The sequence below is a fragment of the Bactrocera oleae genome, chromosome 5 (genome assembly GCF_042242935.1).
Source record: "Bactrocera oleae isolate idBacOlea1 chromosome 5, idBacOlea1, whole genome shotgun sequence".
NCBI classification, from domain to species: domain Eukaryota; kingdom Metazoa; phylum Arthropoda; class Insecta; order Diptera; family Tephritidae; genus Bactrocera; species Bactrocera oleae.
This window is the reverse complement of record NC_091539.1, coordinates 45576798-45604748: the sequence shown is the minus strand read 5'-3', so window position 1 is coordinate 45604748 and position 27951 is coordinate 45576798. Positions and strand designations below refer to the sequence as shown.

The 27951-nt window shown below is 36.9% G+C and overlaps 4 protein-coding genes across 5 annotated transcripts in view; 1 reads left to right on the top strand and 3 right to left on the bottom strand.

Moving 5' to 3' along the window:
• The window catches only part of LOC106616094 (mucin-2), a 118449-nt gene that overhangs the window by 52661 nt on the left and 37837 nt on the right, over nucleotides 1-27951 (bottom strand). The window lies entirely within an intron of this gene.
• On the bottom strand, nucleotides 3972-10279 carry LOC106616070 (mucin-22). 2 transcript variants are annotated; one of them, XM_070110666.1, is made up of 3 exons: nucleotides 7240-10279; nucleotides 6655-6969; nucleotides 3972-6564 (listed from the first exon to the last, which is right to left on the bottom strand). In XM_070110666.1, exons 1-3 carry the CDS (start codon nucleotides 10277-10279, stop codon nucleotides 4127-4129), a joined length of 5793 nt encoding a protein of 1930 aa, XP_069966767.1. In that variant the 3' UTR covers nucleotides 3972-4126. The 2 variants fall into 2 exon arrangements, with proteins under 2 accessions (XP_069966767.1, XP_069966766.1); XM_070110665.1 differs by having other exon boundaries at nucleotides 3972-6969.
• Nucleotides 10284-12762, bottom strand: Mur18B (Mucin related 18B). The gene is made up of 3 exons (XM_014232535.3): nucleotides 12619-12762; nucleotides 12452-12551; nucleotides 10284-12376 (listed from the first exon to the last, which is right to left on the bottom strand). Exons 1-3 carry the CDS (start codon nucleotides 12664-12666, stop codon nucleotides 10944-10946), a joined length of 1581 nt encoding a protein of 526 aa, XP_014088010.2. The 5' UTR covers nucleotides 12667-12762; the 3' UTR covers nucleotides 10284-10943.
• Nucleotides 19712-27387, top strand: LOC106616078 (uncharacterized). Its single transcript, XM_014232545.3, has 6 exons — nucleotides 19712-20919; nucleotides 22885-23194; nucleotides 24458-25161; nucleotides 25231-25579; nucleotides 25644-25864; nucleotides 27044-27387. Exons 1-6 carry the CDS (start codon nucleotides 20794-20796, stop codon nucleotides 27128-27130), a joined length of 1797 nt encoding a protein of 598 aa, XP_014088020.2. The 5' UTR covers nucleotides 19712-20793; the 3' UTR covers nucleotides 27131-27387.

Sequence of the window (27951 nt, the reverse complement as noted above, 5' to 3'; positions counted from 1 at the left end):
GTAAACTCTAGTGACGCCATCTATATGTCGACTAGTGCGTTAGAATCTGCAATCTTTTATTGACTTCTAGTAAAAATTTCATGACATTTCATCTATTGGAAGTGAAGTTATTGCGTTTTAAGTGTCAGTATGTTTTTGTCATCGGTGCGAAAATGAGCTTCGAACAAAGAGCCAACACTAAATTTAGTTTTAAAATTGGTAAAACTTTTACCGAAACGTTTCAATTGATGAAACAAGTTTATGGCGATGATTGCCTATCCCGTAGCAGAGTGCACGAGTGGTACAACGTTTTCAAAGTGGTAGTGGGGACATAAATGACGATGAACATGTGGGACAACCAAAATCTGTGATCACCGAAATTTCCATCGAAACTGTGCGTGAATTCATAAAAAATCAGCCGATCAACTTACAAAAGGTGTGTGCACGGTTTGTTCCGCACAAATTGACTGACGACCAAAAATTGCTCAGAATTCAACATTCGAAGGACGTCATTAAAGAGGCAAAAATAGACCCGAACTTCCTTTACAAGATTGTGACTGGTGACGAAGCGTAGTGTTTTCAATATGATCCCGAAACGAAACGCCAGAGTGCTGAATAGAAAGCGCCGGACGACCCGAAACCCAAAAAATCGGATTTGTTTTTATGATTCCAAGGGTAGTGTCCACAAAGAATTTGTTCCACCCGGCTAAAACTTTAATGCGGTATTCTACCTTGGAGTTTTGAAGCGCTTGGTGCACCGTATTCGACGTGTTCGGCCCGAATATCGCGAAGATGGAAGTTGGCGTTTGTTGCACGATAATCCGCCGTCACATCGATCGACGCTTGTGGCCGATTATTTGACCAAAAATCACATTTTAACAATCAACTACTCCCCGTATTCACCTGATATGGCACCGTGCGACTTCTGTCTTTTCAGAAAAATGCATTTGCCGATGAAAGGAGGCCATTCAAAAGGCTTGCAGCGACATACTGACGGTCATACCGGGCAACGGACGAAAACAACAACACTCGTTCGACATGCTTTTGGACCGTGCAAAAGCCTGTATTAAAGCTGAAGGAGACTATTTTGAATAAAATTAATTGATTTTACCGATAAAGCCATTTGTTCTGTCTTTGTTTTTTTTAAGTCCTGTTTACTTTGGAACGCACCTTGTATTATCTTTGGGTACCTCTGTTGAAAGCACCTATCGTAATACAAAAACAAAAATCAGTGAATTTTATAAAAATTATTAATTTGGATATTTATTTCCTCTACATAGTTTCATGTTAGAATTTCTCTGAAATGCAGGAAACTATATCAGACACATGTACTCTAAATCATGACGACGTGTTGAAATCATATATAAATATAATTTTACTAATCACCGTAAACTTGACTGCGAGCATGCTCTGGAATCCTAGCACGTATTGATTTCATTCCAAACTACTTGGATTACCCGATCTCCGAGCCTAGATATAGAAGAGAAGAACTCGCTGGAGAAGAGGAGCGGTTAACTTTACATACGGGTTGGGGCTTGGACGGAGGGTTGGTGGAGGAGCCCACTGTCGGGAACTATATATCTACTCCAGTATTAGGCACTCTGACCACTGCAACCTCTTTCCTGTGAGGTGATTATCCTCTCCTATAGTAGAGCAGGTGTAAGAGCTCTAACTGTACACTGTCGGATCGGGACTCATGCGGTAACATTTTATCGGTTGTCGGCTGCATCTGCTGCTTGGAAAAAGACGAGATAGAATCATTTCAACACTTTCTTCACAAAAGACCTGCTTTTGCCAGATCAAGGTTGAAACACCTCAAATCTCAAAATTTTAGACATACATTCTTGTACATTTGAAATAACGGATCTTATGCAGATTTGTGATAGGTTCAAGGAGCTTTGTCGATAGCTGATATTCAAGTACAAGAGCTTTTAATTGGTTTCACAAAGGATTGTGCATAGTAGTCTAACTGTGACTCCGCGCCATCTTTATAATGGTTTTATATTCACTAAGGCTTGTGAATTTATACCTAAACTTGGACATAAAAAATAGGTGATATTGATTTTTCTCAAGCTTCGTATATTTAGATATTCCGTTGAAAGTATGAAACAATATTTATATAAAATGAAAAAACATAAGTTCTCTAAGCGAATGCTCAATTTTAACCATAACACAACCTTTTCAAGTATTTTGTAAGGGTGTGAAAAATGTTCTTTTTCCACAAATTTAAATTCTTTGTTTTCTCATAGCAGCTCTTTTCTCTCTTACAAATACTACTCAACATAAGAATTTACTTTGGTCTCTTAATGTACCCTTTCTGACTTGGTGACCCCTGAACAGGATATATTAAGTTTGTAACACCCAGTAGTAAAGTCGGAAACCTTATAAAATATACTGTATATATAAATGATCAGCATGATAAGCTGAGGCGATTTAGCCTTGTCCGTTTGAATACACGTAAATCAGTTCTCAGTTTTTAAAATATTGATCTGAAATTGTGAACACGTCCGTTTATCGGAACCGCCGATATCGGCATATAACTGCCATACAAACTGAACGAACGAAATCAAGTGATTGTATGGAAATATTTTTCATTTGACGAGATATCTTCACAAAATTTAACATGTATTTTGTGTGTATATAATTTTTCAGATCGCGTCACTATAACACATAGCTGCCATACAAAACAACCAATCAAAATCAAGTTCCTGTAAGGAATATTTTGTATTTGTAAAGAGAGTAGTATAGCATCGGTGCAACCGAAGTTAACGTTTTTTCTTGGTTTGGTTTTGAAAGACAATACTAGTAGAGCACTACAGAATAGAGCTTCTCAATATAGTGTTCTATATAAATATACGACAGTTCGTAATGAGTGCTTAGACTCATTCAGTAATTAATGAGTACTTTTAAAATAAGTTCTTTGTACCTTTTTTAATTTTGAATTCTCCTGAAGCTTTTGAGTTCTCGTAAGTACTCTCTCTATAACGAATATTCGCCTAAAAAGAATTATTTTTTTCGTAATATCAAATAATCTTTAAATTAAAATATGTCATATACATATATATTGTATATATTTAATGATCAGCGTGACGAGTTTCATTTAGCCATATACGTCTGTTTGTATACCTATGTACATATCGTTAACTATAATGCAAAATAACGTAACATCACTTTACATAACTCATAGAAGAAGGAAAAAACGATAAAATTTATAACTTGGTTTTATATCTGATAGTATAAGCTTATAATTGTGTATATATACATACTTGTATAATGCGAGTATGATTGATTGAATCAATTTCGAATTTTTTGATGATAAGTTGTTTTGCTCTTTAAGTGACCATATATCCGTATAATAACAAATATAAATGCAGTGAAGAAAAAAACCAAAACTCCGAAATATAAAATTTTTTTTAAAATTTAACGATTACTAACGCAGGAGTGAACGAAAATACTAAGAGATAAGAAATATGTTTAGATTATTTATTTTTCATTTTAGCGGACTTATAAGACAAACAAATATCAAGGAGATAGTAGTAGACTTTCTCTCTTCTTCATTATCAATTTTTTTAGCGCAACCAGTAGTTTTTATATTTGTCATTTTCTCATTCAAACACAAACGTAAATATTTGAGTTGTTAACTGAAGCGTGCAAATTTGCGTACGCTACTATAATTAGAGCAATCATAATGAAAGCGGCAATAAAAAAAAATATCTCGTCCTAAACAAAAAATGCGCTTTAAATGATAGAGCTTTATTGTGATCCAGCATGTGTGAATTTAGCAATTCACTTTCATGCGGGAATAACCAATCACAAGTGTTCGGGAAATTGCGTGATAAAACTGTAATATCAACTACTTTCAAGATTACTTCTGTACTTGAAACTTTTGTATGGGGCAATGACTCATCGCTCGCCGTTCTGATAAAATATTCAACACTTGAGTTCGATCCGCATTGTGCTATCTATCACTTTTCAAAATAAAAGTCAATATGTTAGTAATAAATTAGTTGGAAATAATTCGTTTAGTCTTATATTTGAGAAAAAAAAACCTTAAATTAATAAAAGTTTTCTTTATTTAACTAATTATAGCATAAGCGTGACTCATACATAAATACGAGTGCACGAAGTGAGAGCACTTTCACTAGATTCATTCAGACGATTTATGATCGTAGTATTTGGAACCTTTCCGCCGTAAGAAACAAGTAAATCGGCGCTCACGACCGCATGAGCCAGTCTCTAGGCGGAACACCTTACCGCTCGGACAAGCGATGGGTAATTGAATGAAATTGCGATAGTTCTTACTCCACCTGCATGTGTAGTATTTGGTACAATCATTCCTATGGGCGAAGGTACCCTCCGCCAAGCAGGTGAACGGTTTATGGTGTTCAATTGAAGCTACTTCACCGCTGTTTTCACTACTGTCTTCACAATCGATTTCTGAATCACAAAAGAGTGTGTTCCTATTGAATTTTTGTTCGTGGGGACATTTCATATCATACTGCTTCATTTTACCGAAATGTTTGGCACAATAGGCAAACTTAGTGCAACCGCCCTCACTTTCAAAGAAGCCTTCATAAGGGCATTTGAATTGTTCTGGTGTTCTAGGTGTGGTGGGCGTTTTCGTGGTAACCGTGCTTCTATCTTTCGTCGTTTTGTCGACTGTGGTACTTGGTGAGTTGGTTGTAACTGGCGCTGATGTGGTAGCTGGAACGCCAGGTAAGCTCGGTTTATCGCTATTTGCAGGACGTTTTGTTGTACGTGCGCTTTCTGTGCTAACTGATACTTCTGTTGTCGTATTATTTTCTGACTCTTCGGTGACCGTTGTTTCTTCAGTAGTTCTTGGTACATCCGCAGATGCTGTAGCTATAGTTGTCTCATTTTTCTCGGGTCCTTGTGTGCTGACTGATACTTCCGGTGTGGTATTGTTTTCAGGGTCTTCAGTAACAGTTCTTTCATCAGTAGTGCTTGGTGTATCTGGTATTTCCGTAGATACTGTAGCTACAGTAGTCTCATTTTCCTCGGGTCCTTCTGTGTTAACTGATACTTCCGGTGTGGTATTGTTTTCAGGTTCTTCAGTGACAGTTCTTTCATCAGTAGTGCTTGGTGTATCTGGTATTTCCGTAGATGCTGTAGTTACAGTTGTTTCAGTTTCCTCAGATCCTTCTGTACTAACTGATACCTCTGATGTGGTATTATTTTCAGGTCCATCTGTTTCAGTTGTTTCTTCTGTAGTGCTTGGTGCATTTGGAACTTCAGTAGATTCTGTAGCTACAGTAGTCTCATTTTCTTCGGGTCCTTCTGTGCTAACGGATCCTTCTGTTGTGGTATTATTTTCAGGTCCCTCTGTTGCAGTTGTTTCTTCTGTAGTGCTCGGTGCATTTGGAACTTCAGTAGATTCTGTAGCTACATTCTCGTTTTTCTCGGGTCCTTCCGTACTAACTGAGACTTCCGGTGTGGTATTATTTTCAGGTACCTCTGTTTCAGTTGTTTCCTCAGTAGTGCTTGGTTCATATGGAACTTCGGTAGATTCCGTAGCTTCAGTAGTCTCATTTTCCTCGGGTCCTTCTGTACTAACTGAGACTTCCGGTGTGGTATTATTTTCAGGTACCTCTGTTTCAGTTGTTTCCTCAGTAGTGCTTGGTTCATATGGAACTTCGGTAGATTCCGTAGCTTCAGTAGTCTCATTTTCCTCGGGACCTTCTGTACTAACTGAGACTTCTGGTGTGGTATTATTTTCAGGTTCTTCTGTGACAGTTGTTTCTTCCGTAGTGTTTGGTGCATTTGAAACTTCGGTAGATTGTGTAGCTACAGTTGTTTCAGTTTCCTCGGTACCTTCTGTGCTACCTGATCCTTCCGTTGTGTTGTTATCTTCAGTGACAGTTGTTTCTTCAGTACTACTTGGTGCGTCTGGTACTACAGTAGATTGTGGAGCTCCAGTTGACTCATTTTCCAAGGGTTCTTCCGTGCTAACTGATACTTCCGGTGTGGTATTATTTTCAGGTTCCTCAGTGACGGTTGTTCCTTCAGCAGTGGTTGGAGCATTTGGAACTTCAGTAGATTCTGTATCTACAGTAGTCTCATTTTCTTCGGGTCCTTCTGTACTAACTGAGAATTCCGGTGTGGTATTATTTTCAGGTTCTTCTGTGACAGTTGTTTCTTCGGTAGTGCTTGGTTCATTTGGGACTTCAGTAGATTCCGTATCTACAGTAGTCTCATTTTCCTCAGGTCCTTCTGTACTAATTGATACTTCCGATGTGGTACTATTTTCAGGTCCCTCTGTTTCAGTTGTATCTACAGTAGTCTCATTTTCCTCAGGTTCTTCTGTACTAACTGAGACTTCAGGTGTGGTATTATTTTCAGGTCCCTCTATTTCAGTTGTTTCTTCCGTAGTGCTTGGTTCATTTGGAAATTCAGTAGATTCTGTAGCTACAGTAGTCTCATTTTCCTCAGGTCCTTCTGTACTAACTGAGACTTCCGGTGTGGTATTATTTTCAGGTCCCTCTGTTTCAGTTGTTTCTTCGGTAGTGCTTGGTTCATTTGGGACTTCAGTAGATTCCGTATCTACAGTGGTCTCATTTTCCTCAGGTCCTTCTGTACTAATTGATACTTCCGATGTGGTACTATTTTCAGGTCCCTCTGTTTCAGTTGTATCTACAGTAGTCTCATTTTCCTCAGGTCCTTCTGTACTAACTGAGACTTCAGGTGTGGTATTATTTTCAGGTCCCTCTGTTTCAGTTGTTTCTTCCGTAGTGCTTGGTTCATTTGGAACTTCAGTAGATTCTGTAGCTACAGTTGTTTCAGTTTCCTCGGTACCTTCTGTGGTAACGGATCCTTCTGTTGTGGTATTATTTTCAGGTTCTTCTGTGATAGTTGTTTCTTCCGTAGTGTTTGGTGCATTTGGAACTTCGGTAGATTCTGTAGCTACAGTTGTTTCAGTTTCCTCGGTACCTTCTGTGGTAACGGATCCTTCTGTTGTGGTATTATTTTCAGGTTCTTCTGTGATAGTTGTTTCTTCCGTAGTGTTTGGTGCATTTGGAAATTCGGTAGATTCTGTAGCTACAGTTGTTTCATTTTCCTCGGTACCTTCTGTGGTAACGGATTCTTCTGTTGTGGTATTATTTTCAGGTTCTTCTGTGATAGTTGTTTCTTCCGTAGTGTTTGGTGCATTTGGAACTTCGGTAGATTCTGTAGCTACAGTTGTTTCAGTTTCTTCGGTACCTTCTGTGGCAACGGATCCTTCTGTTGTGGTATTATTTTCAGGTTCTTCTGTGACAGTTGTTTCTTCCGTAGTGTTTGGTGCATTTGGAACTTCGGTAGATTGTGTAGCTACAGTTGTTTCAGTTTCCTCGGTACTTTCTGTGGTAACGGATCCTTCTGTTGTGGTATTATTTTCAGGTTCTTCTGTGACAGTTGTTCCTTCCGTAGTGTTTGGTGCATTTGGAACTTCGGTAGATTCTGTAGCTACAGTTATTTCAGTTCCCTCGGTACCTTCTGTGGTAACGGATCCTTCTGTTGTGGTATTATTTTCAGGTTCTTCTGTGACAGTTGTTTCTTCCGTAGTGTTTGGTGCATTTGGAACTTCGGTAGATTCTGTACCTACAGTTGTTTCAGTTCCCTCGGTACCTTCTGTGGTAACGGATCCTTCTGTTGTGGTATTATTTTCAGGTTCTTCTGTGACAGTTGTTTCTTCCGTAGTGTTTGGTGCATTTGGAACTTCGGTAGATTCTGTACCTACAGTTGTTTCAGTTTCCTCGGTACCTTCTGTGGTAACGGATCCTTCTGTTGTGGTATTATTTTCAGGTTCTTCTGTGACAGTTGTTTCTTCCGTAGTGTTTGGTGCATTTGGAACTTCGGTAGATTCTGTACCTACAGTTGTTTCAGTTTCCTCGGTACCTTCTGTGGTAACGGATCCTTCTGTTGTGGTATTATTTTCAGGTTCTTCTGTGACAGTTGTTTCTTCCGTAGTGTTTGGTGCATTTGGAACTTCGGTAGATTCTGTAGCTACAGTTGTTTCAGTTTCCTCGGTACCTTCTGTGGTAACGGATCCTTCTGTTGTGGTATTATTTTCAGGTTCTTCTGTGACAGTTGTTTCTTCCGTAGTGTTTGGTGCATTTGGAACTTCAGTAGATTGTGTAGCTACAGTTGTTTCAGTTTCCTCGGTACCTTCTGTGGTAACGGATCCTTCTGTTGTGGTATTATTTTCAGGTTCTTCTGTGACAGTTGTTTCTTCCGTAGTGTTTGGTGCATTTGGAACTTCGGTAGATTGTGTAGCTACAGTTGTTTCAGTTTCCTCGGTACTTTCTGTGGTAACGGATCCTTCTGTTGTGGTATTATTTTCAGGTTCTTCTGTGACAGTTGTTTCTTCCGTAGTATTTGGTGCATTTGGAACTTCGGTAGATTGTGTAGCTACAGTTGTTTCAGTTTCCTCGGTACTTTCTGTGGTAACGGATCCTTCTGTTGTGGTATTATTTTCAGGTTCTTCTGTGACAGTTGTTTCTTCCGTAGTGTTTGGTGCATTTGGAACTTCGGTAGATTCTGTAGCTACAGTTGTTTCAGTTTCCTCGGTACCTTCTGTGGTAACGGATCCTTCTGTTGTGGTATTATTTTCAGGTTCTTCTGTGACAGTTGTTTCTTCCGTAGTATTTGGTGCATTTGGAACTTCGGTAGATTGTGTAGCTACAGTTGTTTCAGTTTCCTCGGTACTTTCTGTGGTAACGGATCCTTCTGTTGTGGTATTATTTTCAGGTTCTTCTGTGACAGTTGTTTCTTCCGTAGTATTTGGTGCATTTGGAACTTCGGTAGATTGTGTAGCTACAGTTGTTTCAGTTTCCTCGGTACTTTCTGTGGTAACGGATCCTTCTGTTGTGGTATTATTTTCAGGTTCTTCTGTGACAGTTGTTTCTTCCGTAGTGTTTGGTGCATTTGGAACTTCGGTAGATTGTGTAGCTACAGTTGTTTCAGTTTCCTCGGTACTTTCTGTGGTAACGGATCCTTCTGTTGTGGTATTATTTTCAGGTTCTTCTGTGACAGTTGTTTCTTCCGTAGTATTTGGTGCATTTGGAACTTCGGTAGATTGTGTAGCTACAGTTGTTTCAGTTTCCTCGGTACTTTCTGTGGTAACGGATCCTTCTGTTGTGGTATTATTTTCAGGTTCTTCTGTGACAGTTGTTTCTTCCGTAGTGTTTGGTGCATTTGGAACTTCGGTAGATTGTGTAGCTACAGTTGTTTCAGTTTCCTCGGTACCTTCTGTGCTACCTGATCCTTCCGTTGTGTTGTTATCTTCAGTGACAGTTGTTTCTTCCGTAGTGTTTGGTGCATTTGGAACTTCGGTAGAATGTGCAGCTACAGTTGTTTCAGTTTCCTCGGTACTTTCTGTACTAACGGATCTTTCTGTGGTGGTATTATTTTCAGGTTCCTCTGTGACAGTTGTTTCTTCCGTAGAGTTTGGTGCATTTGGAACTTCAGTAGATTGTGTAGCTACAGTTGTCACATTTTCCACTGGTCCTTCTGTGCTACCTGATCCTTCCGTTGTGGTGTTATCTTCAGTAACAGTTGTTTCTTCAGTAGTGCTTGGCACATCTGGCGCTTCAGTTGGTTCTGGTGTTACAGTTGTGTCACTTCCCTCAGGTTCTGTTGTACTAGCAGATACTACTAGTGTGGTGCTTTCTGTTGAACCTTCAGTAACGATTGGTCCGTCAGTAGTGCTTGGTTCTTCAGTAGTTTCTGTTGCTATGGTTGTTTCTCCTGGAACTTCCGTACTGGTAGGACCATCAGTAATGTTCGGAGTTTCGGAAGTGTTAGGAATATCCGTAATTGTCGGTTCTATAGTAGTGCGCGTTTCTTCAATTGTGGTACTTTGTACTTCAGTGGTGGTGGTAGTGACCGGTCTTTCAGTGGTGTTTGGTGAAGTAGATACTGATACATCTTGTGTGCTGGAGACAATTGGTACCTCCGAAGTTATTGGTACTGCAGTTGTATTTCTCTCTCTACCTGTAGTTGTTGAAGCAGCGATAGTACTTGTTAAGGGCACTTCAGTAGTGCTTGTTGAGGAAACTATCGTAACATCAGTGTTTGCTTGATCTCTTAATACACAATTACCCGCGTTTTGATTGAAAACATATCCATCTGAGCAGGACAAATATTGAATCGTGTAAGAACCGGCATCATTCAAGGAGCAACTATAAAAGGTTGGCATATTATCGATGAACGCGAAGTACCCGGATTGCCTGCATGGATTCTGAAGAATCTGCCCACTAACTGCGGCAGCCGCCGCAGTTATTACAAATATATGTAATAACATCTCGTAAATATATTTCGTTTATTATTATTTATTAAGTATGTATAATTTTGTGGTAATTTTTAATTTAATCGAAAATTCTTTAATTTAACTAAGGATTTTAGATCCGTCTCGTTTAGTCGTTAAGAAGTAAGTAACTGGCGCATGCAACTTACTAGTAGCTTTTATATAAAATGGATGAACGTTAACCAAATCAAAATTTGTGATTACAACTCATTAACTGATAAAGCGGTTTCATGATAAACTCATACACAATATTAATATGCTCTGGGCCTTTGTAACATATTCTCTCACATATAGGTATTCTTTTATCAGGCAACATTTTTAAATCACCTGCAAATTTTCCAAGTGGTGGTAATTAAAAATGAAATGAAAAAATAAAACTGAAGTTATTGCTTTTTAATTGCGCTAGTCCAGCAAGAATGACACGCTCTCTCTTTCCGTATTTATCTTTGGTGCTCAGCACAACACATTCGCAATCCAAAGAGCGTTTTAAGAGAAGATAGCAGAACTTTGCAATGCTTTTTAACAACGGACATTTCCTTTTGGAATTTAGATTACGCTTTTGATTACAAATATTAATTTATGTATAAATCTTTTTGCTATAAATGTTGTTTACTACATACAAACATGCATCGATACGTTTACATTTTATTAACTTCCTATTCTAAGGCGTACAAATATTTTGTGCTGTTGAAAAACTTTGACCATCCGCGCATTTCATGCCAACAGCCTTGAATTTGTCCTTCTTGTTGAAGCAAATGAAGTAATCGAAAAAACTTTCAGCCGCTGCTGCAAAGTTTCCCTCCTCTACGCAATTGAACGGTGTCTCGTCCTCCAGCGAAATGCCTAGCAGTTTAGCCTGTTCCTTTGCTTCTTTGGCCGCCTTCTTTAGTAGCTCTTTTTCATATTTTTTCCGTATTTTCTCACGCAATTTCGCTTCTTTCAGTTTGGCTTTCTCTTCGGCTTTTAACACCTTCACTTCCTCACGCACGTACTCCTCGTCGGGTGATTTACTCATATAGAGTTCATAGTTGAGCGGCAAGTCCTGCAAATTTGTCATATCTGCGAAACATTTACCCAATTCGTGTGTATAGATTTGACCATTACCACATTTAATGTGATAAATGTGATACGCGTCAGTCAGCCGAGATGCTACACACCAATAGTAGGAAGAATTGTCGTCTGGATTGGCGAAAGTACCTTCCAGTTCACAGCGAAACGAATCGGCGCATGGCGAGAGATCACGCGAACAACGCAGCAGCGCTGGATTGTAAGCCTGGCCGGTGGGACATGGCGTTTGTGCTTTAATCAGCTGATTGATGACTGTGGACTCACAGCTGATAAAAGCGCGACAATTATTCTCTGCCGCATACGTACCGGGTTCGGTACAAGGCGATTCCGTTGCAACAACTGGTGTAGTAGTTGCCGCATCCGCATTCGCGATCTCTAATTCAGTAGTTTCTGTCGCCGTATTATTTTCCACCGGTTCCTCCGTTATATCGCTCTCGTTCTGCGTCGTGTTGATTTCCGTTTCTTCTAGTTCATTCGAAGCCGACGGAATCGTAGTCGAGATTTCTCCATCCACTAATGTCGTCAGCGCTGGTTTGGTCTCCGTAGTAACTAAGTCTTCTAATTCCTTCTCTGCCACTGTTATAGTTATAATTTCATTTTCATTTACTTTAGCGCCGGACTGAGAATATTCCAAATTTCCTTCTATCTCAGCTTCTATTTTCGTTGCAGGGATTTTTGATGCAGCTTCACCTCCAGCTTTACCTTTGAAGTCAGCTTCGGCTTCAGAATCATTTGACTGAGAAATATCTTCACTAATTGCACTTTCAAGTTCCAATTCGCTTTCGGAATCATCCGACCGAGAAACTTCAACATCAATAGCGCCTTGAAGTTTACTTTCGGAAGAAGAAGATCCTTTGGCTTGTGACAACTCTTCGCTTAAAGATTCTTTAGACTGCAGTACTGTTGAAATTGAGCTTTGATCTTCTATTTCCACATCGTTTGTCCCAGATGTTTCGATTTCCACAGCTTTGCGTAACAATTCCTCAAGGTCGCCGAGGTTATTGGTAGTGCTATTTGTTGATAGGCCTTCAAATATATTTTGAACGGTGTTGACATTAATTCATAACAGAGTAATAGTAAGAAATAGATTTTTAAAATTACCTTCCACATCTTGTTTCACAAATACTGTTGACTCCGTATCCTTGCCATACTCGTCGTCAACCGGCAAAACTTTTTGTGCCAATGTCCTTGGTGTTAGTAACTGCAATGTAAACTCAATATTTCAAAAATTCCAAACTTTAAATTAGAGACTAAAATGTTAAACACACCAGTAGGAAGCTGCAGAGTACTAAGAACACCGTTATCGCTCGTTTCATTTTATATATACGAATTATTTGAGAAATGTTGCAATTCTGCTAAGCAGTTTGTTAGTTACTGTTAGAGATGCTTGCATTGTAATGCAATTTATAGCTACAGTTAACTGCATAAGGTGGCACATGGCTTTTCGTCAGAATTTTGAAGTGTGATATCCATTATTCGCAATAAAATCGTCAGTTTTACCTCCACTTTTTCTTATGATTAGGCTGGTGATCTTTGTGAAAGAGGTTGTGAAGGTATTGTTTTTCAGCTTTCAATTATTTCTTATTCCTTTAGAACATATATCCATCCACACTACAATGCCCAGCTCAAAAATCTATTTTCCGATTCAATTCGATTCTCTTCGTTCTTCATTCTGTCATACAAACTTAACGAACTAAAGCAAGTCCTTGTATTTGGCGAAATATCTTGTATCTAGCATATAGCGGCCATATGAATTGACCGATCAAAATCGCGTTCTTGTATGGAAACCTTTTTTTATTTGTGAAGATGTAACCGAAGTTAACGTTTTTTTCTTATTTTTAACTCAAATAAGTCGAACTTTTTTCTTACTTTAATTTTTCACTTTTTTGCATTACATTAATATAATGAAAACCTCAGCCGAGTCATCGTAGTTTGGTGGAAGCTCTAACTGAGCGAACGTGTCAAGTGTGTCCCCAGTAACGCCAGGAATTAGCGACTACGAGACGATGCAATTATTTTCAATCATGACAACGCTCGTCCTAATGTTGAAAGCCCGATTAAACACTATTTGGAAAACAGCGGCTGGGAAGTTTTGTCTCACCCGCCTTCAAGCCTAGACCTTCCCCCTTTTTACTACGATTTGATCCGGTCAATGGAGAACGCACTCACTGGAATACGGTTCCCATCAAATCAGTGTCTCAAAAATTGGCCGTATCATTTTTGGCCGTCAAGCCCGCGCAGTTGTTTCGGGATGGAATCCACAAATTTCCAACTCTGTTTGCGCAATTTTTGACTAAAACTCATAAGCAAAAAATATTAGTTAAACCTTTTTTAAATTCCAATTTATGAGAAAAATATCAAGGAAAGTAAGTAAAGCTCGGAAACTTATTGAGAAAAATTACGATGGGCATAAAAACTCAAAATTATATACCACGTGTTGAACCACAAACAGTCCTACTAGCATTATTTATGCACATTTATATATAATTATTATCATACAAATTAATCTTATTATCTTTCGCAAATATGAAAACTATGTCACCTTAAGTGTCAACGTATTACATTTTTGAATGGAGCAAAGCAATTGCTGCAGTCGAACGGAATTCGTAGTGTTCATCCCACTTATTGACATAATCTACTATACATATACCTATACATGAGTACAAATATATATGTATACTCGTATATATTTGTATCTATATTCTCAAGATGTAAATAACTGCTGTTTTACGTCGAGTATTCGCAGGAGTTTGGCTAAATATTTTGCATTGGTGGAAGTAACGTTTTTATACCTCGAACAGGATATATAATATTAAGTTTGCCACCAAGTTTGTAACACATAGAATAAAACGTTAAAGACCATGCAACATAAAGTAGATATATAAATGATCAGCATGATGAACTGAGTCAATTTAGACGTGGCAGTCTGTCTGACCGTATGCTCTTAGGCGGACTAGTCCCTCAGTTTTTGAGATATCGTCCTTAAATTTGTATGCGTCCTTTTCTTCCCTTAAAAAGCTACTCATTTGTTGGAAGAACCGATATCGGACCACTATAGGATATAGCTGGCACACAGAGCGGTCGAACTTAAGTCCTTGTGTGGACAACTTTTTTATTTGACAAATTATCTTCACGAAACTCGGCATGGATTATTGTCCAAGGCAACGCTACAATATATGAAGAATCGGACTAATACATCACATATGTAGCTGCGATACAAACGGTAGGATCAAAATCAAGATAAAGATATTTTTATTCGCTTTTATGCAATAAGCAATGCATCTGTGAAGGGTATTATAGCGTCAATGCAGCCGAAGTTAACGTTTTTTCTAGTTGACATTTTATTTGCTCGCTTTGAACTTGTTGTTTTTGGCTTAAGCAGTTAGTTAGTAACTCGGAAGAATATTTACAATCTATTTATGTGCGTATTTTAAAAGTATTTACTTGGTTTTATATTTATGAAGGTACATAAAAAGTTTGCAAATGAATCACTCGGGTTTAAACAATAACAGGATTTTAGATTTCATCATAGATGCATATTTACTTATTTAACTCCGAAAACCCTATATAAAACTGTATATACATATGTATGTATCTGAAAATGTCAAAAATTAACTAAGAATAAATCGCCTCAAACATCCTTCTTATGCGTATTCCCTTCGCGATCATTCAATCGCAGGTTAACAATTTTATCAACAATTTTTAACTTACCGACCGCTTAGCGTGGACTTGAAGTTAAAATTCACTTATTCAGATTCCAAAAATGTTACTACAAACGGTCATAGCTGCGATCATTGCCAAAGTTTTTATTAAAAAAAAATCGATTTTCTCTAAATTTCGAGGCGAGCTGACGACCATCGATAGATTATAAGATGTGCCCTGTATAGAATAAATTAATAACACACGTTAAAAGATTACTACTTCAACGGTTCGGAGATCTTACACGATATCATCGAGAAGTCAAAATATAATCAGCTAAAAACAGTTTAGTACGGATTTCGAATGGCAGACACCTTAATCCCATATAGTACTGAAGATCCTACTGGAATCATATTTTTATGAACTCAAACGGAAAACATGAACTTCAACGTTTTGTGTCCTATCCTAGATTTTCGGCATCTTTTAAAAACATGGTATTAGTAATCTTGCCGATAGAATTTTTGAAAAGTAAAAAGAAAGGCCGATCTTATGCAGAAACTATTAATTGTTTAGGACTTTAAGGCAAATAACAAATAAGCTACTGGTGCTTAACAAGGAATAACCACTTGAATTAAGAAAATATCTGATAAATCTGTGTTCTGGAATATTTACTGCTTCTCCTTAAACAATTATTGTGTAGAGATATAGTATGAGTCAGTTATCTTCAGATTGTATTTTAATCTCTTAACACACTCAGCCGTGATAAAAAAGCGAAATAAATATTCAATGTAAAACAATTTCGTAAGTTTTGGCTACCCTCTGAGGGGTAGGGAAGTGCGTAAATACATTTCCGCTAGACTTGCCAAAATGTTTACCAAAAATAAAATTCAACACAATATATTCACACCATGTTTATAGTATACATACAAATTTTTGCTAATCTTATCAAAAAAGCGTATCACGTCTTGAGCAACATGATAATGTGGTGTACAGAATTCTCTCGACATATGCAACACGATATATTTCACCATATATTTTTGGATATATTTAATTGGTATATTAAATACTTGCATGAAAATTTTGAACACAATGTCTACAATAAAGTTTGTACTTTATAAAAAGTCCTAATTTTTTAGGTAACTTGTAGGAATAGCTGTCAGAATGAGCCCAAAAGTTTAGGTTTTATGTTGCGTACAGTTTGGCAACCATAGGAAATTTTACATTGAAACAGTCTTTAAAATTGTGCGCGGCAAACTTAAAGAGTATTTCGCGCTCATCGGCAATAAGATACATTTCTGAGTTAATGACTAAATTTAGCGTTATTTTAGTGCAAACAACCGTAAAGAGACTCCACAGGCAATCTTGCATTCAAGAAAAGTTACTGCCGACATGCCAAAAGCTACTTCTAAAACTGAAATTATAGCAAACATAATAGGACTATAGAATTCTAAATCTGAAATTGTCAGATATTCCTTGTCAGGTTTGACCGTTCAAGAGCTTATCTTCAAAAAAGGAGTGAGGTTGTTCGCTCTCATTAAAAAACCCGTTTAAGCACTTATGTAGTACATATAATACAGTTATCCAAAAAGAAATCTAAAAGTTATTGTATCTTGATCAAAAGTCATATTACGCTATTTTTTTTAATTCTATAAAATTTTGATTAAAAAAGAACCTGCTTGTACCCTAATTACCTCAGCTAAAAGACAATGTTTTAAGGTACAATTAACTGAAATTCCTAAATTTTAGAATAAGTAACAACACAATAGAGTTTAAATAATAACCAATCGGTTACTGGTAGTATCTCTAATGATATTGACTTAAAAAGATAATATAAAAATTCGATATTCTTTTGGTTGCAGTTTAATTTTATAACATTTTGGAGGTATGCTAAGGCTCTTGGTTGGATATACCATAGTCCGATTAGATTCCTTAGAATCATTCGGTATAAAGGTAATTATATTGTATAATTAAAGTTAACAAACCGAAGAATTGCATTAAAGGACCTCCCTTGAGTACATATATGTAGATTAAACATAATAAGGTTAGAATCCTGAGCAACAACTAAACATTATAATGCATACCCTAAAGAGCTGGTTCTGTCTAACTGAATGATTTCGATTTTTCGCGGATGAAGGCATAGCAATTCAGACCGGGGGGTTTTACTAGAATTTCTTCCGTCATACTTAAATTCAAAAATTCGTTTATGGTTTAAATTGATGTCGGATAAGTATAGCCTAGAACGTGTATTCTCCAACGCAGTTATGGAATACAGCTAATGAACTTTCATATCACTTGACGAGAAAAAATACCTCTTCGAAGTTATATAAAAATGATGAAAAGCAGACTCAAGAAAAAATCATATCGCAGGATTTCTTGTGAGTTGAAACTTAATAACCAAATAGAAATATTGTCTTGTGACACTTTAGCCTGGAATACTGTACAGAGTGAAAACTCACAACTGATCAATACCAATCACGGAGCGGAGTTTGGAGATGTTCAATCGTAATAATTAGAATTCTTGAGTGGATTTGTGACAATGAATGAAACATGACTTCATCATTTGACTCCGTAGAGATCAAATAACAGTCATCCGTGTGGACTTTATGCGATTTACCGAATTCAAAGCACGCGAAAAAGCAACAGTCAGCTGCAAAAGTTATAGCTATGTTTGGAGTTGCTGTATGAAATAAATTTCACTCACTGTTTTGAAAACCTTCAATATGCTATTGGAACGTTTGGAGAACGAAATCTCAAAATGTAATTGGTTCGCAAAACTTTAAACACATTTTTCTCGAAACGCTGTTTTCAGAGCCGGTGAGGAAAATTTCTTCAAAACGGCTGGACTGATCGACGTGAAATTTTCACACGACCTTCTTTTATATATATTTGTCAGGTAATGAGCGAAGAAATACAAATATTAATAATAATTTAAATAAAAATCAAAATTCTAACTTGTCTTTCGATCATTACTCGATCATCTATTGTTATAATAATTTTGTATACCCTGAACAGGGGTAACTAATGTCACAGTATCTGTAACACCTAAAAGGAAGCGTCGGGGACTCTATGAAGTGTATATACAAGTATAAATGAACAGCGTAATGAGATGATTGGATTTAGTCATGTTTGTCTTTCTGTTCGTCCGTCTTTCTGTATATATGCGAACTAGTCTCTCAGTTTTTGATTTGAAATTTCGCACCGGTCCATTACTCACCAAGAAGCTGCTCATTTGTCTGAACGGCCGATATCGGACGACTAAAGCATATCCTACATACAAACTGAACGATCGGAATCAGGTGCTTGTATGGCAAACTTTTTCATTTGAGGAAATAATCTCACGAAATTTAGCATGAGTTATTGTTTAAGGCAACGGTGCAATCTCCGACGAAATTTTTCAGATCGAGTCCCTATAGCATGTAAGAAGAAATCTTTTGTATTTGTGTTAACCCTTCAGTTCTTGATTTTTTGATTTGAGATAATTTTAACTGGAAGAATCTTCCTCACTGCTTTGGGAAGGTCTTTCTGGAGATGTTTCTAATTGAATCACCGATTATTAAAATACATTAAATTAGTTATTGAATAAAATGCCTGTTCAAAAAAAATTCACAAAAAACGCGGCTTTTCCTGACTAGCAGGTGCATATAACCCCTTAACCCATCAGATAAGCGATCATATAGTCATCACTGTTACTTTTCAGAAGAAAAACGAAAGCTAAGAAAGCTTTTGGCAAGCGATTTTGTCAGTGTTGAGATAATAAATAAAAGCTAACGGGATTAAGCACTGGAAATACACACATCTCTAGCAAATACCTACACATTTATAAGTCCATATATAATATTATATATACCAATATATGTATGTGCATATATGTATATGTCAATCCAGTTATTGATATCCCTTGCCTGGGTTTATCTTAGTTAGTTCCTATTTTTACTCATTCTAATGCATTTTATCGCATTTTGATTGACGTGATTGAAAATTATATATTTTTTTTATCAGTTTTAGCAGTAGTCCATACTGTTGCGTCACTTGGCGAAAACTGTTGCATACATTTGAGCGTACGCGCGCGACGAGTGTGTGTTAAGTGGAAACGTTACAGCTGAAGCGCTGACAAAAAACATATATATATATATTTATATATATATACAAAAAATTATACAATATATATGCATATGTACATATAATTATGTATGTATGACATGTAAATAAATATAATTGAAGAAGAGCAGCACAAAATGTGGTGGACGCGTCCCTTACGTTTCTCCCTGTACGTCCCACATGCAAAAGATCTAGCGCGTATCAGCTTAAGATAAATGCCAGCAGTCCCTTCTTTCCTAAGTATGAGCAAACTCAGCATTCATTACAAATACACAGGCAGCTTTTCGCGCTTTCTCTGGCTGACGACATCAACAATGTCACAGCATCGTTGTCGTCATCGCCATTACGAAGGGCTGCTGGCTGGCTGCGCAATTATGCGGGCGGCCGCCAGATCAGCGCGTCTGTTGACTATTATCTGCAGCGGGGAGTATGGTAATATCCACATGCTTCATATGCATACATATATATATTTGTGTGTATATATATGTATGTGCGTGTGATACGTGTTTGTGCTTGTGTGTGTGCGTGTGTGTGTAGCGGCAAGAATGCTTGATGATTATGATGATAATTGTGGAGCAAACTGGCGGTGAGTGAACGTTTTATATTTTCAGTACGATAAGTGACATGATCAGCTGCAGTAGTGGATAAAGAAGCAACAATTATTTAAGGCACTCGTTAAGGCAGTTGATCAGCGGGCAGCGCTCTTAACACACACACATATATATGTACTAAAATATACCCATATAAATAATATAGTTACGCGTATTACTAGCGTTTTATTTGCACATACGCTTGCTAGTTGTTGTTGGTGCGGATGAAATTTTAATTTAAATACTACTTGTATAATTAAAGTGAATAAGTGCGAACGGGCAAAGAAAGTGAACAGAAATAGTATCATTACAGCTATATATAGTATATAATATATACAAGTAAATAATATAAAAATAAATATATATACGTTTATAAGTGTGGAGATGTATGGATAAAATTGGCTGGCTGATACAAGAACAGTGACAAGTGTTATGCTAGCTTCGTCTATCGCGGCGCATCTGCTAATCTCCGCTAGGTACTTTCTAGCGATAAGCGAGTCTTTTATCAGTTCAAACAGCGGTTAATGCTGCTGCGTGAGTGTGTGCAATGAAATTTGCGATGTTGACAATATTTACGATGTGAGCTGCTGCCGTTGTTGTTGCTGCTGTGAAAGCGCCTGCACACAAACACACAATTTTAATGAAGTAGCACCTCTTGGTGGAGCCAACACCAACATACACACATACATATGCATATAAATATTATATATATGTTTATGCATATAAGTAAATACAGAAATATTAAAGAAGAATAAGCATACAAATTGGGGATAAACATATGTAAATCAAGGCAAGCGTGCGAAGAAAGTAACAAAAAGTGCAAACGAAAATAAGCAAGCGCAAAAGCTAAGCGAAAGAAAAAACATAAAAAAAAACAAAAAAATTAAATAATTAATAAAAAACATCAAAAAAAAACCAATAAATTCAAAAAAAATACTCTTTGTCTCGAAACGTTTTAGCTGCACAAGTTACAAATTACACGTTACAAGTTAATTTTAAATACAAGTCGGTGTTTTTGTTGTTATTGCATTTTTTATTTAATTTATTTTATTATTGTTGCTGTTTGCTTGCATTCCACGCATTCAATTGAATGTATCGCGCTCTGTGGTGGCAGCAATGAGTATACCGGCGCGCGGCAAATGGACTTCGGCGACTGCGGTGGCGACAGCGGGCGTACAGCGCAGGCGTGTAATCAACAAACACATTCAACAGAAGTATCTGTTATGTGGGTTTGCCATACATGTACATATAAACTATATTACTTACAATATATCATTTTATAAGCAAATTTGTAATTATTAAGTAATTAAGTACATACCTAAAAAGGTATATAGTATATAAGTATGTATGAAATTTATATGACACATGTTTATCGACAAAGCGCCAAACGAAAACCGGAAAGCAATAACTGCATTCGCTTGATGTGACGTCTTCACACGCTTTATACTTCGAGTATTGACAATATTTTGATTGCCTCAAATTTACTGTCTCTCGGAATTTTTTTCAGCTGTCGGAGGCTATTGATCTTGAAAGCTAAGAAGATTTGAAAAGGCATATCGCTTGCGTAATATAAGGTCTAGTAAACAGTAATCCATTATTTTTGCACTAAATTGAACGTTTTATTTAGTTAGAATCAATCGATTTAGGTGAAATATACACCGTTTTGATCGATAGCTTGTTAGCATTAGGAACGCAATGTTATAATGCCAATCTCACAGAAATCTGCGCGAAAGGTGCATGCATAAGAACATCCCAAGCAAGCTCCTCCTGATGCTTCTGGCGAGTCGCTATCGATGTGTGTGGGCTGGCGTTGTCCTGATGGAATACAATTCCTCTCCTAATAGCTAAAGCTTGACGCTTCTGGGCGTTAGCTTCCTTTAGAAGGTCTAATTGTTGACAGTATAAATTCGAAGTGTGGCCGTAGTGGAGGAGCTCAAAGTAGATGATTCCACTACTACATCAACCCCTTCCTGACAGTAAATCTGTGCTTGGCCGCCGTTTGCGCCGGCTCACCGCAATGTGACCACGACCGTTTCCGCTTGATATTGTCGTACGTGACCCATTTTTTTATCACCACTAACCATACGCTTCATAAATGTATCGATTTTGTTGCGATTCAGCAGCGATTAGCAATTGGAAATTCGGTTCATGAGGTTTTTTGCGTTAACTTGTGTGGATCCCATACATCGAGCTTCTTTTATATCCAACCGTACTTAAATGGTACCAAACAGTTTTTATGACATGTTTAGCTTCCGGACAATCGAAAGAGTGCTTAAATTACAAAACTGTCTAAGAATATTTTTTAGGAAGAATTCTTATTTTTCTAACACCATATGTGTAATCCAATCCCAAATCCAAATCGGGGGTTATTATATATTTCAACCAGTTTGTCTGGTAAATACCAAGTAGACTGAAAAGATCATAGAATTTCTATGGAAGAAAGCTGGTATATTTGAATTGAGAGAGAATTGAATAAATATGTTTTGTGGTTAGATCTTAATTTCGCGAAAAAAATGGATAAAATGGGTAAGTACAGGAACCCAGTGGAAGACAAAGAGATAAGAGACTATTACCGTAAAAGGTATCAAAACGTCCATTAAATTGTTTTGGATGACCCAAAAATGAGGTCGATCCTAAAAATTCGCACTCTAAACATGTTAAAGAAACGTGTTGGACATCGTTCATGAATGTTTGGATATGCGAAAGCTCTGTCCAAAGTGGATGCCGTGCGAGCTCAATATCAAGACAATTCACTCTCTGTTTCAAAAGTTAATGGAAACGAAAGCGAAATTGTATGAAATTGGGCGTCGTTTCGCTTTCGAGTCCACCTTAGTTTTTCCTTAACCTATTAACACGTTTGACTGTTGGTAGATATTTTAGTATAAGTCTCATATGTTCGTTAATCTTATTATTGTTGCTATTGCGACTATTGAGAATAATTACTGAAGTCGGAGTTATCTAAAGGTAAACCTAGGCAACAAGTTGCTCCGAACAAGTTATGCCATATCAAGAGAAATGTTGGAGATTTCATGGTTCATGCAAAGAAGTGAAGAAATAGAGTAATAACCTTAACCGGCCTGAATAACTAGAAAATTTATCTGCTAGCACGTTTGTAATCCATTGTATTATCTCATTTAGTTTTATTACTCACTAAATTATCCTTTTTATTATTACTATTTTAACTTCGTGATTTTTTTTTGCTTTTAGGCTTTTCTTGCCACACCTGCTTATCTCTATGGCAATGTCGTGGAGTCGGATAAGGATTTAGTGCTGCGCATCTGGCCTGCAATTGTTTATCAAGCCACGGCGCAGATTTGTCGCTCCATTCTGGAACATCTAGATACAGAGTATCGGGGTCGTGAACGTGAGACCACTCAATATCGGCGCTTCTTTCTTTGTGCCACGCTCACCACTTGCCTCTCGCTAATGATTAGCGGTGTATTATTTTCATCGGCTTGGTTTATTGTTTCAACAACAACACAAGCAGTAGCAATAGTATTTTATGGATTATTTGCGGGTAAGAATAGATATAAAAAAATGTTAACGGTACGTTTATACAAAATCCGTAAAAAATAAAATGCGATACATCCGACAGTAGTATTCTAAAGATTACCTGCGATGATTTTGAATCCATTCGAATTACTTCAAACAATTTGAGAAAAAGTTCCTGAAACTAGCAAGCGGTATTTGCTTTAACGAACAAAAAACCAAGCTAACTCTTTTCAAAAAGGAGTGCTTATTCAATAACAATCTCCTTGACGTTATTCCAAAGTAGTCCCGGGTTAAAAAATGTTCCTGAATTTATCATGAAAAATTTTACTGTATAAGAAAACGTATTTCTTTTCTGCTCTTTCGACCAATCTTAACATTATACAATATGATGATACATTACAAACAATATGAAGAAAGGAAGGAGGAAGGAAAAACATTAACTTCGGCAACCTTCATAGGTGCACTTCTTATAGCATAAAAGGGTAGAAAAAGATGTTTGTTTTGAATTAAGTCGGTCTGTAGGTATTAAAGCAATACGCTTAACCTTTTTATATTGCATGTAACAATAGTCCATGCCAAATTTCGTTAAGATATCTCGACAATTAAAGAAGTCTTCCATACAAGGACTTGATTTTGATAGAACAGTTTGTATGGCTATGGTTGCTCTATCCTACAGTGGCGGTTCTGACAAATGAATAGCTTCTTGAAGAGGAAAGGAAGTGTGCAAAATTGCATAAATACAAATGTATATACTTTATAGTCTCCGAAGTTTCTTTTTGGATGTTACAAACAAACGGCATAAGAAAAGGTAACGAAAGCAAGAGAAGTTTTGGCTGAGACACAAACTTAGCAAAGATTCTAAAGTTTATCTGCTTTTGAATGAGTCTCTGTTTAGGCAACGTATTGGGTGATATTCACAACACAGGAAGACACTGACTATTGTTTAAGGATATTTCATTCTAATAAACTACTTGAACAGAATCAAAAAAATTGTATAAGAAACAAAAATAAGTTTCATGATGGGACTGAACTTTGGATGATAGTAGTCAATGATCTAACAGCTAGTGTCAAGAAAGAACCAATGACACTGTCTTTACATAGCAATGGCTACTACATTAGACCGAGACAAACTACAGTTCTACTTTTGAAAAATGAATACTAGTCGGAATGTAACGGGATTGCATAAAAATCTTTAAAACGAGATGCTTTTTTTGAACATATTTTTTTCAATCTCCTTCATTGCTCTAATTTTCCAAACTTCTTTGATTTTATCTTACCAAACTTTCAGGCATTGGTTCTAGTCTCTTCATTTGGAAGACCCACGTCATTTTGGAAGCGGTACGCCCGCGCGAAGATAAGTTCGTACGTAAAACTATACACCTCTGCGGCGAGGCATTCTGTCAGCTCTTTCTCTCATTTGTCTTCACCAGTCTACGTACACTTTACGGTACAGCACAGTCGATAGTACTGATGTCCGCATTATTAGTGAACCTCATACCGATCAGTTTAATTATTACACGTCATCGTGAAGGTTCCATCACAAAGCGCATTTCGATGATCACTGCGGAGAGTTCCTTCCCGCCACTGCATCATCAATTGGGCGCGTTCCCGCCCAGTATTGCCGATCAAATCGATGGTATTGATGTACAAATGCCGCGAATTTGGAAGAGTCCGCTACGCGAACAGCATTCGGGAACCGCGACAGCTGCACTGTTTTCAGCTGAAGCACGCAACAACTATATGTTGGCTGCAGATGAGGCCTACGTGACCTTTGTTAATCCAAATGGTGTAGAGATTATGGAAATCATACCCGAGGAAGATGAGACTGTGTCTATGATGCGTGGAAGCTCAGCGACTATTGGAAAGAGTCATAACAGTGTGGCGGCATCACAAAAAATCCATCAAAATGCTTCATCGAATGGATTACAGCAAATGGATGAGACGGCAGGCGCGGATAAGACAGAGACCGATGTCACAGAAGTCAGAAAGTTTGTAAGTAGGATATTGATTTTATTTAAAAGTATACGATATAAATGAATATTACTTTTTTTTTATCTGTAGTATAAATTTCAACGCATATCCCGTTACGTAACTACAAATATTTGGAAGACTTTGAAAGAGAAGACTTTTCTGCCTTTGCAGCGTGCGCTCTTGGTGCCACGCCTCTACTCAACCACACTGCTAATGTCCGCGGACATTTTCTCTTATGTAATGTGCCTAACGGTACTGCCAGGATTGGCGGGGACTCATCATGCTATCAAAAACGCAGAAATCCCATTTCTCTTTTCACTTTTGGCCTTCCCATGGATGTGCTTCTCGTTGATGACACCACGCTTCGGCAATAGTTTGTATAAACGCAAAATCGAGTGGCATACCTTGGGTAGCGTTTGTAAGGCTTTAGCTCTAATTCGTAAGTAAAACTAAAACTTTTAAGCATAATTAATAATGTCTATTAACTATTTCTCATTTGTCAGTCATTAGTTTCTCCACGTCGAAGCTGCAACTGAGTGTATCCTCTGTCTTGTTGGGTTTCGGTCAAGCGGTAACACTCTTCCTGCAGGATGTCGTCTTTCAGCGCAGCATGCCACGTGCTCAATGGAATGCCATACGCTACCCAGTACATTTTACCAATGGTCTACTCATGTTCGTTTGGGGCGCTATGGCGCATTGGGTTGTGGTAACGTTTTCTTTTCAGGTGAGTGTACATACATCTGTAGATGGTAACACGACTACGTCGAAACAAGTACAGTGATCTAAGATTGTAGCGTTGCTTTAGGTAATAATATTAATTGAATTTCGTGGAGATATCTCGTCAAACCAAAAAGTTTTCTATACAATGACTTGATTTTGATCGAACAGTTTGTATGACAGCAATATGTTACAGTGGTCTAATTTGTGCAATTTGTTCGGAGATTATATTGTCGCCTTGGACAATTAACCATGCGAAATTTCGTGAAAAATGTTTTTTTTTTTAAATAACAAAGGACATGCGCAAAACAACAGACACGGTATTCGATTGATTGAGCAAAAACAGACTCCGATTCATTTCTGAGTCTCGGTTTTGGTGATTTGCACCCATAACCCTATCAGTTGAGTAACGTAAGACGACTACGTTATTGATGCAATATTTATTGATAAGACTTTTGCGAACTTGTTAAGTACCACAAGAAAAGCGGAAAGCTGAACGTAGAAAATGGAACCTGTACAGTACGGAAAGTTACTAAAAATAAACAAATTCGTATTTGCCGCGGCATGAAAAGGTAGACGGAAAGGATTAAAAAGGAAACCTGTGCAAAGCTGTTCAGAAAATGTATAACTAGTAGGAAGTCAGTTATTTTAAAGAAACACATAAAAATATATAATGGAAGGACGATAAACTTGAAGCTCCAATATAAGAAGATAGAAATAATGTTCCATTGCCCAACTCTGAGGAAGATCTGGTGAGATCGTATCCATGCTTATACAAACAAAACACGTCTTGCAATATGCAATAGAGAACTTTTATTAAATATTTAGCAACATCGAGTGAATAGATCGGGCAATAAAAATACGACGGTTACCCTGATTAGGACACATTGGAAAGGAACAAAGGAACAAGCTAACAATTAGCACTCAAGAATTCTTAAAATGTTTAAGGAAGTACCAACTATTTCGAACTAACGCCAACTTATGAAACAAAAATTGCCATATTGCGTGAACTCAGCTATCGAAATTGGAAAATTATATTATATAAATTTAAATATATCACCACCCCTTTTTTACGCTAACCTTTTTTACCTATTTTCATATGTATGTATATACTTGTAATACATACTTATGTACGCACATAAATTTTGAGTTTTATGTGTTTTATTATATATATTTTTCTTTTCAGGCTTCTGTGGGTTTGGCGGGCATGGTTTACGTTATAAGCATGATAACTTGGAATATGATATTTGTCTGCTGCAACACGAGGGATTGAAAAAATTCGACAGTATTTTCGATTTTAAGCTAACTGGATCTTATAAAAGTGTTAGCCCTCAAGTAGTCCTGCGCATTTAAAAAGAAAAGTATGAAACTCTTGCAACGAAGTAAAAGTTAAACTTGTCAGAGGAATGTTTGGGGTTAGAATTAAATAAATTGTTCCTTTCAAATTTAAAATTTTTGATAAATTGTAATTTTGTAAAAAATTTAAAATCAAATAACGAATAAAATTATAAAAAAAATTCTAAGCTTTAAGTATTTTTTATTGTACAGTTAAATCAAATTTAATATTCTTTAATTAAGTATATTCTCATAATTATGTAATTTTGTAGTTAATTAACTTAATGTTAAAAAAATTATTTTGTTGTATTTTTAATAAATTTTACAATATACCTCAATGACTATATAAAGTTTGAAGTTTTAATTTTTAATACTTATAAAATATTAACTAATTACCTAGAGTTAGTTTCAACTGATTTGTAAAACTTTCAGAACCACTTTTCTCTTCCCAAAAAAGTTGTTTTCAAGATTGTTGTTTAATCAGCGGAAATTATTATGAGGAAGCTTTTATACAATAAAGAATTATGTTATAACATTATTATTTACAACATTTTATTAAAACGTGAAGTAGAATAAAATAAACTTAAATTGTCAACAAACATATTTCCTTTTTTTACCTGAGAATATTTCATAAGAGCCGGTTCGCAGGGTTGTTATATTACTTAAGGGAAATTTGGCATATGGCAACTCAAAAATAAATATCCCATATAAAATTATATTTTTATGAACCAAACTAAGCTATAAGTATTTAAATTTCTC

What these genes read in the sequence shown, in the direction of transcription:
- Mur18B (XM_014232535.3), bottom strand. Translation starts at nt 12,666, where the DNA reads ATGAAACGAGCGATAACGGTGTTCTTAGTACTCTGCAGCTTCCTACTG. An exon ending in TACTCTGCAGCTTCCTACTG is followed by an intron (nt 12,552 to 12,618) that starts GTGTGTTTAACA and finishes TTTACATTGCAG; the next exon opens with TTACTAACACCAAGGACATT. An exon ending in TGTGAAACAAGATGTGGAAG is followed by an intron (nt 12,377 to 12,451) that starts GTAATTTTAAAA and finishes ATATATTTGAAG; the next exon opens with GCCTATCAACAAATAGCACT.
- LOC106616070 (XM_070110665.1), bottom strand. Translation starts at nt 10,279, where the DNA reads ATGTTATTACATATATTTGTAATAACTGCGGCGGCTGCCGCAGTTAGT. An exon ending in AACAACTGTCACAGAAGAAC is followed by an intron (nt 6,970 to 7,239) that starts CTGAAAATAATA and finishes TCACAGAAGAAC; the next exon opens with CTGAAAATAATACCACAACA.
- LOC106616078 (XM_014232545.3), top strand. Translation starts at nt 20,794, where the DNA reads ATGAGTATACCGGCGCGCGGCAAATGGACTTCGGCGACTGCGGTGGCG. An exon ending in ATTTTATGGATTATTTGCGG is followed by an intron (nt 23,195 to 24,457) that starts GTAAGAATAGAT and finishes CCAAACTTTCAG; the next exon opens with GCATTGGTTCTAGTCTCTTC. An exon ending in TCACAGAAGTCAGAAAGTTT is followed by an intron (nt 25,162 to 25,230) that starts GTAAGTAGGATA and finishes TTTTATCTGTAG; the next exon opens with TATAAATTTCAACGCATATC.